Source organism: Triturus cristatus, chromosome 12 (genome assembly GCF_964204655.1).
Source record: "Triturus cristatus chromosome 12, aTriCri1.1, whole genome shotgun sequence".
Taxonomy (NCBI): Eukaryota; Metazoa; Chordata; class Amphibia; order Caudata; family Salamandridae; genus Triturus; species Triturus cristatus.
Genome location: NC_140595.1, coordinates 368222423 through 368237574, shown reverse-complemented (window position 1 = coordinate 368237574; position 15152 = coordinate 368222423). Strand labels below are relative to the sequence as shown.

Here is a 15152-nt window from a genome sequence, read left to right as displayed (position 1 = left end):
CCATAGTTTACAGTTTCCATATATACTACATAATCCAAGGTTTATAGGTTTTATTTATTTCACATAAATAATTAAAAACATTAGATGTAAAAAAAGCACCCCCCCCTTATTGCAAAGGTTAACAATACAAATATCCTTCAGGTCGGAAAGGTCATTTTACATTAAACTTGTTTAAAGTATATGTAGAGTTTATAGAACGGGGATAAGCTCCAATAAATACCTTCCTGGTCTTAGTGCACAACAAATTACAAATAACAAAATACACTTCATGAACATCATAAAAATGCACGTTTAGGTGCTAGGACATTTGTGGGTTGACTGTTGCTTGACTCTACAGGAATGGTTTAGCTTCGCACAAAGTAGTCCCTTGTTGTGAGGCTCAACGAAGACACACAAGTGGCCCAAGGACCTTAGATCAAACATGTTCAGAGTGCATTAATAGGTGTGAAAAGCATGCTAGTCTGTAACAAATAACATATTACACTCCAAAAGTCAAAGGACATTTGCTGTTTGACTGTGCGTAACTCAGAGATGTTGAGGGTTCCGCTTTGCACAATCCTTAACAGATTAATTTAACAGAGCGTGGATTGAACAACGTGCAATTATAATGATGATAGATGTAGCAGATTCTTATTTTGAGGCTGCATCAGGGTGATTTTGGATTCATGGGGGCATATTTATGTGCCCCTTGCACCCTCGGAGTGTTACAAAATCATATCTATGAGGCCACACAAAGGCTATATGCGTTGCTTTGAATGGCCTCAAAGATATGGGAATAAAGCAAGGCAGCGCAAATCATTACATTGCCTTACTCTGTGCTCAGGAGGTGTTCCATGGGCATTACGGTGAGTTTTTCCATGCAACACCCATGCATTTTGAAGCTTCCCCAGATTTATGAAAGTGTGTAAACTTGGGAAAGTACCCAAACCATGATGAGGAGTAACGAGGAGAAATATCTTTATTTCTCTTCATTTTTTCCTCTTTGTATGTGTGCTGCAAGCCGCCCACATAGCAAGAGGAATACACCTCTTAGGATTGTTTCTGTGCTGGAACGTGCCTTCTAGATGGATAAGTTGATGCAGATCCAATACTCTGTGGCTAGACATGAACTATCAAGTTATTTTTCAAACATCGTGAAGAACGAGACTAAACCAACATTGAGGGTGATATTTGAATGGTTCATACATTTGGTGGCTGAGTTTCTACAGGTATGAACCCCCAGCAGTGGTGAAACAAAGGCCCTCACAGCACCCGCAGTCCAGGGGAGCCCGAGCTCCTTGGGGCCCCTCAACATTGCACACTGGCCTGAGAGCTCCTGAGTGAGTCCGAGGGGGGGGGCCCTCCATGTACGTTGTAGGGGAGCCTCCTCAAGTTTTGTTACGCCACACTGACCCCCAGTTGATTAAGTGGGTTCTTTAGATGACATCTGTGTTCAGTTTGAAGATCAGACAGAGGTATTTTATGTGGATTCATGTTTCTTCTGTTATACCATATAATATTCACTTGGAGCAATCTGACGAGCTAATCCATGGTGGTAAATTGTCCAGTGTTGGCAGGGCAGCAAAGCGATACCGCATGAATTTACTTTTTAAATGATGAGAATAACTTGAATTCAAATATGATTGAGGACAGAATGAAAAGTGAATGTGGTAAACGAAAACAGTACCAGTATCTAGAGGCAGTTGGATAGCATGCCATGGAGTTTTCCTGTATCATGCTACTTTACCAACTTAATGATTAAATCATGGAAGTGTGCTGTTCACTAATTCTCATAAAAGAGGCTTGAGTGTTACCTCATTTATTTTATACTTCATGAAAGAAAACTTCAGGCAATGCTATTTAATTTGTGACATTGCTATTAAATATGTATTTAAATAAATGTACCAGAACCCTACAAACAATGCGCTTAGAAAAATAAAGCCTTGGCCAGGCTGTACATATGTTATTAATAAAATATAAAGCTAAAGCTATAAGAAACCAAACACCCCTTAGCACTAATAGTAGATCCTGCAAAGGTAGGAGGAAACTGAAACTGACCAAAAATATTAAAGAGATGAATAAGAAGATCAAAAAGGATGTGAAAAGGTAGAGGATAATAGGACAAATAAGGAAATCCAACTCTAAGCAACTATATATTAAGATCTGCTCATTAACAGAAATCAGGGAACCACTGAAAAACAATTGCCAAACAAAATTCAAAAGTGTGGGGCAACCGGTGAGAAAGCTAGTTTGGAAATGTAGCTTTACAGACTTTAGGGCAATAAACTTCAGATGATGAGGATACAAGTCATTTTGAATGCTGGTCACTTCTGAGTGCTCTCACCTTTAACACTGTAGAAGGACTATCTTGTAGAATGTTGAATATAGATGATAGACAGTAGTATTATGTCTATTTAAACATTAATAAACGAATATCACCTAAACCTGTCATATACATGGCGTACATCAGGGGTTTTGATCCACACAGACAGATTCTGTGTCAGGGTAACCAAACACTATACAAAACATTTTCATTTGTAAACTTTGTATGAACAGTGATCCCACGTGAATATACAGAAAATCCTGCACTATTATTGGACAGCCCTGGAACAGGCACAGTACAATGTAGACTTTCTTTTATCTTTATTTCAATCATTGGAGTAGTCGGAGCTTTAAAACGTTCTGACATGTCCATAGGGATTTGACCTCTCCAGCATGAAGTTTCTATAGAAAGTCCTCCACTGCAGTGTCTAGGACTACCACATCCTACTAAGCTCTTTAAACATAAAAGCTCCTCTCGTCTTCGAGAAACTACAATGCACTGCAAGAATTTCAGCACAAACATGGCGGTATGAGCTTATCCTCCCTCACATGGCTTTAAATATATTTTAATAATGTGCTGCCTGTAATGAACACTGTATCTAATTGCCAATTTCCTATAGAGTACAATAGTGAATGTAAAGAAATACAGTTTTTCACATTTATAGTATTGTCTCTTACATAACTAAAACAATTAAATACACAAGTAAAGGATTTCTTGGACTATCATTCAATGGAAATGTGTGCTCGTGGTTGCAAGTGATCACACCAGCACTCATTTTTGGGGGCCAGGAATAATTTGTTATCATTACATTTTGTCACAGAGCATGAGAGAATAAGACATTAAAGAGAAAAGGAGTAAGGTAGAGAAAAGTAGGAAAACAGTGATAAAAAAAAGCATGAGAAGAAACTGCAAAAATGAGATAAAAACAGCAATTGTTAGATTCCTGCGGAAATAGGCAATAGATTAAATCAGGACCAGGCAACCTAGAAATTAGGCAACCCTGGCATTTGTAGCGCAGGCAGTATTCTCATAAAGATATTTCGGTCCCATGCATATTTTTTATGAATTAAGCACAGGAACTGGTCAGTTGAGAAGGCTAGCACAATCAGAACCAATTAACCGTCAAAGACTTAAAATAACAGGTCCCTCAACTAACAACAACTGCAATACATTTGGGGCCTTATTTATGAAATGGTGGTGCAGAGCAGCAAGTCGCCTTCCTGTGCTGTAATGCATCACTGGGAAAGGGCAAGAATTTGCTGTAATTAAGGCAATATGGCACATTCTTATCCTTTTCCCTACACTGGTGAGCAATGGGCTGCCTAGAGCCAACGTAGGCACCCTTGCACCATGGAGAAAGGGCGCCTGCAGTGCATGGAGGATTGTTTTAGTGCAGGAAGGGGAACCTTCCTGCACAAAAACAATACTGAGAGGCTTTCTCCTCTTTCTAAGTGTGCTGCACCCATATGATAGAGGAAAAAAACAAGAGAATACAGATATTTCTCCTCCTTCAGCCACTCCTGGGGAGGTGCACATTTTTGGTGCAGTCCCAGGTTAATCTGGGAATGCATCAAAAATCAATGGAAACCATGAAAACGCCTCCCTGGCACAGAGTAATGAAACACAGCGATTTGCTCTGTGTTACTTTACTAAAGATTTATAAAGCCAAGGAGGGCCATGCAAGGTGGCCGTGCATGGCTTCATAAATCTAATTTTTCATTTGCGTAGCTCTTGCACCACGTTGTGTATTATAACAGCGCTATATAGGGACTCATAAATATGCCCCCTAGTATTCTGTCAGCATGCTCAGTAATACAACTTCCAAAAGTTTCTACCTGGCCATAGTTTTCACACATGATAACATTATGTTTTAGTTGATATATTGTTTAACGGGATGACACATAGACTGCATATTGAATGTGTGAGAAGTATGAATTAGAACCTAAAATACTTGAGTCTCAATAGAAATTGGCAGGAGCGGCTCCTCCAATAGGGCGGAGAAGCGTCGCCCCACTGCTTTCACGCAGAGTGAGAAAGCCAAAACATAAAAGGGTAATAAACTTTTACCATTTTATGTTTCTTTGCGCACTGCGGGCGAACGGGTGGGCGGGGCTGCCCGGGCAGAGCAGGAGTGGTTTGCCCACTCCTCAGTGTGCAAAGACTGTTTGGTCTGCCCTCTCGGGCCACCCAAACCAGTCATGCACACTTTGCACTTCTCCATGTAGGCTGCACTGCAGCCTACATGGAGAACAAGCCATCCCCTACAGCCCCTGGCTGGGTGGCGTCTCAACCAATCACAATGCTCCACTGGAGTGATGTGATTGGCTTAGGGGAGGGGAGGGGAGGGGAGGGAGGCTGCTTTTTTCCGGTTCCTGTTGGAGACAGGAGATCAGGAGCAGTGAAGAAGCGGGACCTGGGTTGGCAGAAAGGTAGATTTTAATTTTGGACATTTTTATTATTGACCCCATGCGACTCCCCCATCCCCCTGTGATCCTTCACCCGCCCCCCACTCGTGAGTGAGCCATGCTGACCGCTACTGAAAATAAGCAACTTCAACAAACTACTCAGTAAACTAATTTCAAGTTTTCCCTATAAATAAATGTTGTCAGCGTTAATACATTAACAAGGACACTTAACACCATTTTAACACTTTCCAAATTTAAACATGTCACACATTTCCTGATAATTTGAAACGTTTCTTCAACATAACAAATATTATAATGAAGTTAACCAACCTGTATGAGGCTCAATGGAAAAATAGGGCTGCCCTTCTAAAATGCTGTACACTAGCTTTGCGCTGTTTCCGTATACAGGATCATCGGCGTCTGTCGCTGTTACCTTAGTGACAAAAGTACCTAAATAAAAAAAATATGGTTTCATTATCTTCTTTGCCATCAAACATTCCACACTCCTCAGAACATCTAAAATACACACTTTTCCAATATAAGCTAATATTTAACAATACACAATTTGATAAATTTTAGAATTTAGGGCACATCAAGTATTTCCACTAAATGAAAAAGTTTAAGTTCTGTGTATCAGCGGTATTTAAACATTGTGCAAACATTACATGATAAATGTTGACTACATGTTAATTTTCACATACTGAAGATAACATAATTCAGTTAACAGTGACCACTTTTATTGATAAAATGGGTTAAACAAGTACTTTCTTCATTTAAGTTTCCAATGGGATATATAAAAATGTATGCATCACATATGCAGCAATGCCTCCATATATAGAAGGGAATGCACATTCATCAGCTGTGAAGGTGACCAGCTGTGACAATTTCATCCATTCTATGTTTCCATTTAAAAGTTAATGAGGTGGATATCATCACGATGTCCTTGTAGGATGAACATTAGTCTCAAATATGTATAATGTATTTCTTAGTCCAGGGAAGAATTATTAATATTATTATTATTATTATCAGTGGTAGTAGCAAAAGTAGTAGTATCATTTGTCATTAAGCAACAAATCTAGGGCCATATTAGAGATGCAGCGCATTTTCTTGGTCAGCTTTGGATGCACCTTTCAAAAGGAGCGCCCAGCGAAAACCAGGAAAATGTGCTGCATTATGATGAATGCACTGTCCTCAGAATTCACAGTGCAGGCGGCACCAGGATTAGAGATCCCCTTGCAGTCAGGTGCAGTAAGTGACTGCACCATGCCTGCAAGGGGATGTCTGGGGAGGTCCATGGAATCCGCTTTTCCCCTGCCAGAGAGCTGCAATTAGGGGGCACACTGACAGTGTGCCACCATTTAGGTGGCAAATTGTTAGTGCGCATCCCCAGAGCTGCTTCGCCTCTGAACCTGCATTTGCAATACGGTGCAGGTGCCGAGGATAGCGATTCCCTCATTTGAATGGCGCCACACCCCATGCAAATGAGGGAACACCCTCTTGAGGAAGCTCTGTCGCTGTTTGTACACTAGCGCTTTCCGTATTAACGAAGGGGATGCACAAGCGTCTCCGGCCCTGTCTGTAATTCCAAAGTGCCCCAGGGGCACGCAAAGTGGACCAAACACCCATTGCACCCCTGGGACACCTTGTGAAATACGGCCCCACATGTTCTTTCTTACCCTTTGTAAATCTACTTGTACAAACCAAAGGAGGGGCACAAGAAAATCTGAAGAGAGTGGAGAGTATGTGTTACAAACTGATTTAGTAATGGAATATAACCCTTAAACTCCAATTTTGTCTTTATTACATAAAAACTCTTAACCATTCAAATTCCATTTTATGTCAATTCTCTGGGAGTGAGAAAAAGACATTCTTTAGATTGAATTTTGTATTAGGGTTTAGTAGCTCATTTTGAAATGTCGGATTGTTGACACACTTTTTTCAAAAATGATTATTGTCAGCTCCGTTATGAAGCGAATGGAAGTGAAAGGAAAACTTTATTTTGGTGGGATTTTATATTAGATCTTCGGATCCTATAATGATAATGTATTCTGGATTTTTCCGTTTTACAGCTTCAGATTTCCAGCCTTGCAATGCGAGGTCTGGTGTTTTGTATTTGACACCTGATAAGGTGATCATTTTGGTCTGGTATATTTGACTGTAGCTATTCTCTTCCTTTTAACAGACACTGCAACAGAGACGTATTAAGGCAAAGGCAAAATGGACATTTGCCCAGGGCTCCAACCTTACAAGCCCTCCCGGATAAAGTGTTGTTTCTCACACTTTATCACACCTTTGTCGATTTCGCTATCATAAACTCTGCCCCTTTCTCTGGTTACCACTGACTCTGTCAGGGCAATTTTAGGGATTTTTGGGACCCAGCCAAAACGTATTTCAGCCTCCTTTGTGTGAAAGATTAAGTACAATTTAATATTGTATGATATCACACAGCCATGAATAAAATTCAAAGTAGTACCGATCGGGCACCCCAAAATACTTCTTGCCTAGAACCCCAAAATCCTTAGATGATGTAACCATAATATTTCAGATCTTTTTTGATTTATTCAACTGCATGCACTAAAATATTTAGATAGTCTAGGTGAGAGTTGGATATGCTAGTGAGCTGGAAGAAAATGTTATCACAATTGTTGAAAATGTTATGCACATTTTAACTACTTTTAAAGCCTAAAATGAAAGCTGCATATTTTACAGCTGGTGCAGGTTAGAGCCTTTGCTGGCAATTAATTATTTACGAAATGATGGAACTAAGCAACAGCCAACTGATTAAGAGGAATCATTATTCTCTTACATTCTTCACTTAGGGTGTGATTTTTAGCTTGGTGAATGGATTAGTCCATCACAAAAGTGACAGATTTCCTGTCCACCTTGTTAGAGATGCGTTAGGTCCTATGGCACTTGTAATAAGGCAGAAAGAATAACCGCCATGCTTTTGACGGAGCAACCTGCCCACCAAATCCTAAATGAGACCATTAGTCTCTTAAATGTGCAGAGAACAGGAGCCAGATGATGTCCACCGAAGGTGTAAATTGTAAGAATTTATAACAGATTCAAAATCCAGGATTTTTGCTTAAAGGATTTTTTAACAATTGGATGGATATAGAATTTTCTAAAGTAAAACCATGATATAATCTCCATATAGAACTGGATAACACAATATTGTCTTTCCCAGCATTTGATCATATTGAGTGCAGTTACAAAAGAGTGAAGAGATAGGTATGTGTCCATGAAAATTGAGTGAGCTTATCAATAAGATAGAAAAGGTGAAATGTAATTTTTCATATCATTATAATGTCATAATGCAGACTTCTAGTGATCTTTATTCCGATAGGTAATGTAAACGTGAAAAAGTGAGGTGCTCACCATTTTTGTCGCTCACTTCAGGAATCAATTATATTTAAATAGAAGCATTTACTTAGCCTTGTTCCATTGCTTAATTTTACCATGTGAAGTCTTCCATCAGCTATAGCACATAATTATTCAAGGTAAAAGATAGAATGAAACATTGTTCTATAGTTCTAAATAAAGGTTTTATGGATCTCCTTGCTTACAACTAAACCTGGTAGCCTTTTACAATAAATGTATCTCAGCAGAAAAGCCCTGCAACGACAAGGGTTGCATTTTTCCATTGTACGCTATAAATAAAACATACTTTATAGCTTGTTCCTGCTATAATGTAAACAATTCCAATAGTTCAATGAATTAATCAATCAAGTAGCATTTGTATAGCGAGGCTTATCACCCCGGGGGGCATGCAAGTGTTCTGCTGCAGGTATCAGTGTAACAGCCAGGTTTTGAGTCCCTTCCTGTAGAGGTTCAGAGAGGGCAAATTGCAGAGGTGGAGGGGGAGAGTGTTCCAGGCTTTGGCGGTGAGAAAAGAGAACAAATGCACTCCGGCACAGCTGTGGCAGATATGTGGTGTCTGAGCAAGGGTGAGGTGTGTGGAGCGGAGGCTTCTGGTTGGTTGGTTGTAGCCCAGGCAGTGGTTAATGAAGTGTGGTCATTGGTTGTGGAGGGCATTGTCGGTGTGGAACAGGAACTTGACCTTGCATCACTTCTGGATGGGGAGTCAGTGGAGGTTTTCTGGTGCTGGGTGATGTGCGTCCTCTTTCATTGGCATATTGAGGATCAGTCTGGCTGCTGCATTCTGGATTGTCTGGAGTCTTTGCAAGAGTTTGGAGGTGGTGCCAGTATAGAGTGAGTTATTGTGCCCAAGCTGGCAGGTGATGAGGACTTTCGTCAAAGTGTTCCTGGTGCTGATGAGGGGTAATTTGAAGATTTTGCAGAGCATGCGTATTGTCTAGAAGCAGGCTGAGGAGACAATGTTGATCTGACCATTCATGGAGAGTTCGCTGTCCAGTGTGATGCAGAGGTTGCAGGTGTGGTCTTTCGGTGTGGGTGTAGATCTGAGCTCCGCTGGCCACCAGGAGTCATCCCAAAGGACAGTGTGTCTGCTGAAGATCAGGACTTCCATTTTGTCTATGTTTAAGTAGTTGACTCTCATCCATGATGCAACATTCTTCATGCAGTTGTGGAGGTTGGTCTTTGACAGAGTGGGATTTGCTGAGAGTGAGAGGATGAGGTGAGTGTCATCAGGGTAGGAGATGATGTTGATGTTGAGTGATCTGATGATGTCTGCGAGTTGTGTCATGTGGTTATTGAAGAGGGTGGGGCTGATGTACAAGGCTTGGGGTACACCGCAGATAGTGTGCTTGAGTTGCGAGGTAAAGGGAGAGGGGTGGATTCTCTGGGTGTGTTCCGGCAGAAAGGATGCCATCCATCTGAGCACATAGTCTGTGATTCCAATGTGGTTAAGTCGATAGAGGAGTGTGTGGTGGGAGACGGTGTTGAAAGCTGCAGAGAGGTCCTGGAGGATGAGGTCTGCAGTTTCTCCTTTGTCAAGTAGGGCTTGGATGTCACCTGTTGCTGCGCTCAGGGCTGTCTCGGTGTTGTGGTTGGCTCTAAAACCCAATTGGAATGGGTCCAGCAGTTTGTTTCTTTCCATATGATTGGGGAGTTGGCGGTTCATGGCCTTCTCCAGGACTTTGGTGGGGAACAGGAGGAGGGAGATCGGAAAGTAGTTGTGGAGCTCTCTGCAATCTGCTGCAGGTTTCTTGAGGAGGAGTCTGACCTCAGAGTGTTTCTACTCATTGGGAAAGGTGGCTGTAGTCAAGGAGGATGGTGGTGAGCTGGCAGCTGATCTCATTGGTTCCTAGGTTGAAGAGTCAATGGAGCACAGGTCAATGGGTGCTCCTGAGTGGATGGAGTTCATCAGGGTTGTAGTTTTTGGTGTGCTAAGTTGCTCACAAGTGGTGAGTGGGTGGTTGGTGGTTGTGGTTCAGAGTTTGCAGAGGATGTCGAAGGTTTGCGGATTGAAGTTTGTGTAGATGGATGCTATCTTGTTGTGGAAGTGGTTGGCTAGGGAGTCACAGAGTTCTTGTGTGGGAACAATCGTGTTTTGTGTGGCTGAAGGGCAGGTGAATTCTCTGACAATTGTGAAGAGTTCCTTGGTTTGGTTGACACTGGTTTCGATCCGGTGTGTCACAGCCTCCTTTTTTGAGACTTCAAGCAGTCAGTGGTAGTCGTTGAGCACAAAATAGTGAAATCAAACACATCAGAGAGGAAAAAGCAGTGCAATCTATACAATAAAATAAGATAAATATAGCGTATTTAGAGGCAAACCATGGAGGGACCAGGGCTTGAACAGTGGTACCAGTAGCTGGAGGGCCAGGAACGATGGCTCTGTGCTACACAGACTGCAGCTGGGATCAGCGTGCAAGACCAGGTGGTCGAGGGACACTCGCTGGAGCCGTGCTGTGGTCTCCATTAAGTAGCCCTGAGAGGTGTAAGGGGCTGTCGTGGAGGCAGGAGAGCAGGGGGCTAGTGCGGCAGTAGAGGTGGTGCAGGATGAAACTGGAGTGAACTGGAAAAGAAGCAGACAGGATCGAGTACAAAACTTGTACGCAAAAACGGGGCAAACAGAAGAGTACACATCAGACACAATAGTGAGGTAAAAGCAATGCAGTCAATGCATGAACAGAATAAAATAAGATAAATATAGGATTTTGAGAGGCAAACCAAGGGGCGGACTGAGGCTTGAGCTGTGGTACGGGAAGCTGAAGGGCCTGGAACAGTGCCTCTGTGCTACATGGACTGCAGCTGGGAGCAGTCTTCAAGACCAGGTGGTCGAGGGCTACTCAAGCATATCCTTCATTACTATGGAACTGTCAGTATGAAAGAAAATGGGTCATTCTGATGGAGCACAATATTCAGACTCTGAATTAAGCATTTTATTAGAAAGAAATGGGATGGGCAAATGGAAAAAATTATTTCCGAAACAAAGACTAGATATGAATGGCATTTATTGGTCTAAAATGTTACACAAACTGTACCTCTGTAGGGACCCAATAATATCTACATGAGTTACTTTTAGTGACACTGAATCCTAAAAGTATGACTCCCATTTTTAAACCTCCTGCAAACCTATGGGGCCTGTCGGAAAGGTGTCAAACACAATTTCATCACCACCACAGCACAGTAGCATTTTACCAATGCGGTATACTGATCTGCCTACCATTTGACAAAGTGGTAACGCGGCCTATCTAAATATAATATGTGCCACACTTGCATAATTACATCACATTTTAATGAAATGGTAAATAGCACTCCATGTCATCCTTATAAAAAAATATCATTCAATTCAGCGACTTGACAGTAAGAAAAACATGGGACAATGCAAACGATAATTGAAATGAACATGGTGGGTTCCTACAGCTCCAATATTGCATTATTCCTGAACACATTCTCAAATATATTGAATTATTGAAATCGATAATATTGGTTGCAGAGCTATATTCACAAATGTGCATTACCAAAGCATTTGTGAACAGAATGGTGCAAATTAAATAATGCTTTGAGAGTAACAAAAGAAAACAGTTCACATTTATATTTTAAGTTGTAGTGTAACTCTTGACTGTTATCAAATCCTACACAGTTATTTGTAAAAAAAAAACTTGCCACACACTCCTTTCTCTATGTACTATTAAAAAGTCACTGATTTAGTATACATATTGCTAAAATATGTATGTCTTTCTAGTAGCATCCCAAATCTCAGACCCAAATGTCTCGGCACATAACTCTTTGTCAGCATACTAATCTTCACCGCCTCATTTAACATGTTGAAAGTCAAACAGGATGATTGTGACTAGGTGGATGATGTTAATACGTAATCAAAAAACCGAAAATTCGATTGAGTTTTCTATTTCATAATTTTCAAAGCTCACTGAGGTTTTAGGACTAATATCCTGTCCCTTCAAATTTGTGGCAGCATGAGGTACTGTTACAATCGTGTGGTGGCAAGACCAACGTGGGAAAATTGTCTTTTCCTTAATGCTACCCAAAGTGTGACCCATCCCTTTACTGTCCCCATTGTGCCCCCTGTCACCCCAGATGCACCCACAGCAATGACAATGTTAGAAATTAGGTTTCCGGTTGGCTAGGGTATACACCTAAGCCAGGCAGAACCCACCACTCTAGCCAGGGTAAGGGAGTTACACTTCAAAGATAACCCCTGCTCACCCCCTTGGTAGCTTGGCATGGGCAGTCAGGCTTATCCCAGAGGCAATGTGTAAAGCATTTGTGCAACACACACACCAGCGACACAATAAATACATTACAAAAGAGACACCACACAGTAGTATAGAAAAGTGCATATCTGTATTGCATCTAAGCAAAGACCAAAACCACATAAACCAATAATCACTTTACCAACTAGGCAATTGTCATAACATCACAGTTAGTGTAACAAGATAAAAATGTATATGTTGCACACGTCATAAAAACACCATCACTGCGCATACAAAGCCAATCCTGAAATGCTAACAATTATTCTTACAGTGCAGGAATGAAAAACGACATACATAAACACATCAAGGCATTAAATACAGCATATTCAGAAATGCAAACACATGAATCACCAAAGATCATTGTACATAAATCATCATCTCAATTATAGGGTGCCAATGCACTAGCGCTCCTATCAGGCGTTATATGGTAATTTAAGGGAGTTAATACCTCAGCGAACTGGGGGCCTCCATCGAGACTTCACCCCATCCGAAAGCATAAGATTTGGTGCCCCCAAAATCCCTCGGTGCCCATCTCGAGGCACTTCCCAACGGGCAAAGGGGGGAACACAATGTACAGGGCAAATGCAGGGAAACCTCACCAGGTCCTCCCCCATGATTATTGAATCAAGGCAGCTGCCCGTGAACAGGTGGGCAAACTGTTGAGGCCGAGCACAGTTCTGTTTAGTCCAAAAAAGTGGCCAGCCCTATCTCTCCCCAGACGCGTCCTGCAGCAACCACTTGATAACCTGTAGCTGGCAAGCTCAGAGAATGACAACAATGGAGTGTAGGAGCACCTACAGTCCTATTAGACATGTTACGTTAATGTCTTACGTTCGTCACCACAGCCTGCTCCCTCCCAGACCCCACGCTGTGGAGAGTTAAGTCGGGATCCATTTTTGCAGGTCGATCTGCATTTAGGTATGGCAGTGTTGGCGACCTCGCACACGGGTCACTACCAGGACATGCCACACAATCAAAGCACATGTCCTACCTTTTACTACACAGCATCCTGCCCATAGGGCTATCTAGGGCCTACGTTAGGGGTGACCAATATGTAGTAAAAGGGGAGTTCCAAACTAGGCAAGTAATTTTAAATGCCAAATCACTGTGGCAGTAAACTGCGCACGAAGGTGCCGCAGTGGCAGGTACGAGACAGGCTTGAAAAGCTACTTATATGGATGGCGCAAGCAGGCCCACTAGAAGCATTTAGTTTACAGGCCCTGGGAATATGGGAAACCCCTGCACTAGGGACTTAAAGGTAAATTAAATATGCCAAACAGGTGTAAGCCAATCATACCTAATTTAAAGGAGAGAGAGCACATGCATAGTGGAAAAGTGCCCAGAGTCCTAAAGCCAACAAAAACAGGTCAGTACAGGAAGAAGGCAAAAAGTTTGGGAACACCCCTGCAAAAAGAGACAGGTCCAAGAGACCACATGCAAGGTGCAGTAGAATTCATAGTCCATGTCATGAAGATGCCCCATTCTACACCCAGTAATGCCCCTCTGCACCGTAATTTGCCTGTCACCGCAACTAGCTTGAAACTTTAGCATCAAAAAATTTAAAATGCCCTCTTATCACGTAAATCAGAGCCATGTTTAAGAAACACTTTCATAAGTTTACTAATTCATTAGAAGTCACGAAAAGTCGAATGTGCTCAAACAGAAATCTATGCAACTTGTGAACTTCTGCGCTTATACCTGTTGTTACTACATCAGAGTGCTTCATTTTTGGTGGTTTATTTATTTATTGCACCCAATAAATATTTATAACCTGGGAAGTATTATTTATTTATTTGTTGTTATAAATAACACCAAATGCAAGTTTCCCCCATGAAAACAGGTAACTGCATGCACATTTTGGTGCTTATGTTATAAAAATATGGATTGTTCACATTACTACTCCTTTTTCACCCAGTCAGTGTCAGCATGCTTGACCTCCTGAAATGTATTGGGGTGAAATTTGGCAGTCAGGTTATAAAAGGTAACTCATCATTTCAACTCCCTTGCATGCGAGTTAGCATGGGTGTCAGAAATGAATACAGAACTAGTAATCAAGACCTTTCTAGACTAATTCTAAACATACTCAACATTACTTAGAACAACAAATATATGATCAATTAGATATAACGTTTTGGATATTCCAACTGATTAAAGTAACTAATGTAACACTTTTCATCACATCCTTTAAGGATGCCTTTGGAGGTGGGAAGTGTACTACAATTAATGGGGCCGCACTAGTTGAAGTACCAAGATCTGGAATGAACAAATGTGGTTTGGTAATGCCAAGAAGATTGTTTTCTGGGGGATATAAGAGAGTATATTGAATAGGTCTGGCAATGAGTCATAAAAACTAGTATTAAAAGTTGCAGAGGGTTCTGGTAGACAGGGGTATTGCAGAATGGTGTTAATGGAGAAGGGTGGATATGTACCTAGAAACATTCTTGCAAGCACACATTGCAGAATTGATGGCTTTGCCGTACAAGGAGAATCATTATTGCAGTAGCTCTACTCGCAAGCTATTTCACTAGCAATTGACCCATCACCAACAGGTTGATAAAGGATTTAAAAGGTCATGCTGAATAGAAAACATGGGTGTTGGGTGTTACTGGAATTCATGGTGGTTTAGCACCAATGCATCAATTCTTTCCACTAGCACAAAGGTATGTTGTGCCTGTATGTGAGGCTAATTTGAAAAATGTATGTTGTGAATGGACTCCATTCTATTTGACTGACAGAGAATATTGTACAGTGCAAGCTTTGAAATGCTTCTAACCTCTTTCAACAAGCATGATGAGATTTCAAAAA

General features: G+C 41.4%; 1 protein-coding gene across 1 annotated transcript in view; it reads right to left on the bottom strand.

Annotated features, from left to right (window-relative positions):
- The window catches only part of CDH8 (cadherin 8), an 815205-nt gene that overhangs the window by 415666 nt on the left and 384387 nt on the right, over nucleotides 1-15152 (bottom strand). Inside the window, exon 4 of the mRNA XM_085636856.1 lies at nucleotides 5038-5157. Coding sequence (XP_085492982.1) covers nucleotides 5038-5157 — 120 coding nt within the window. The remainder of the gene's footprint in view (nucleotides 1-5037; nucleotides 5158-15152) is intronic.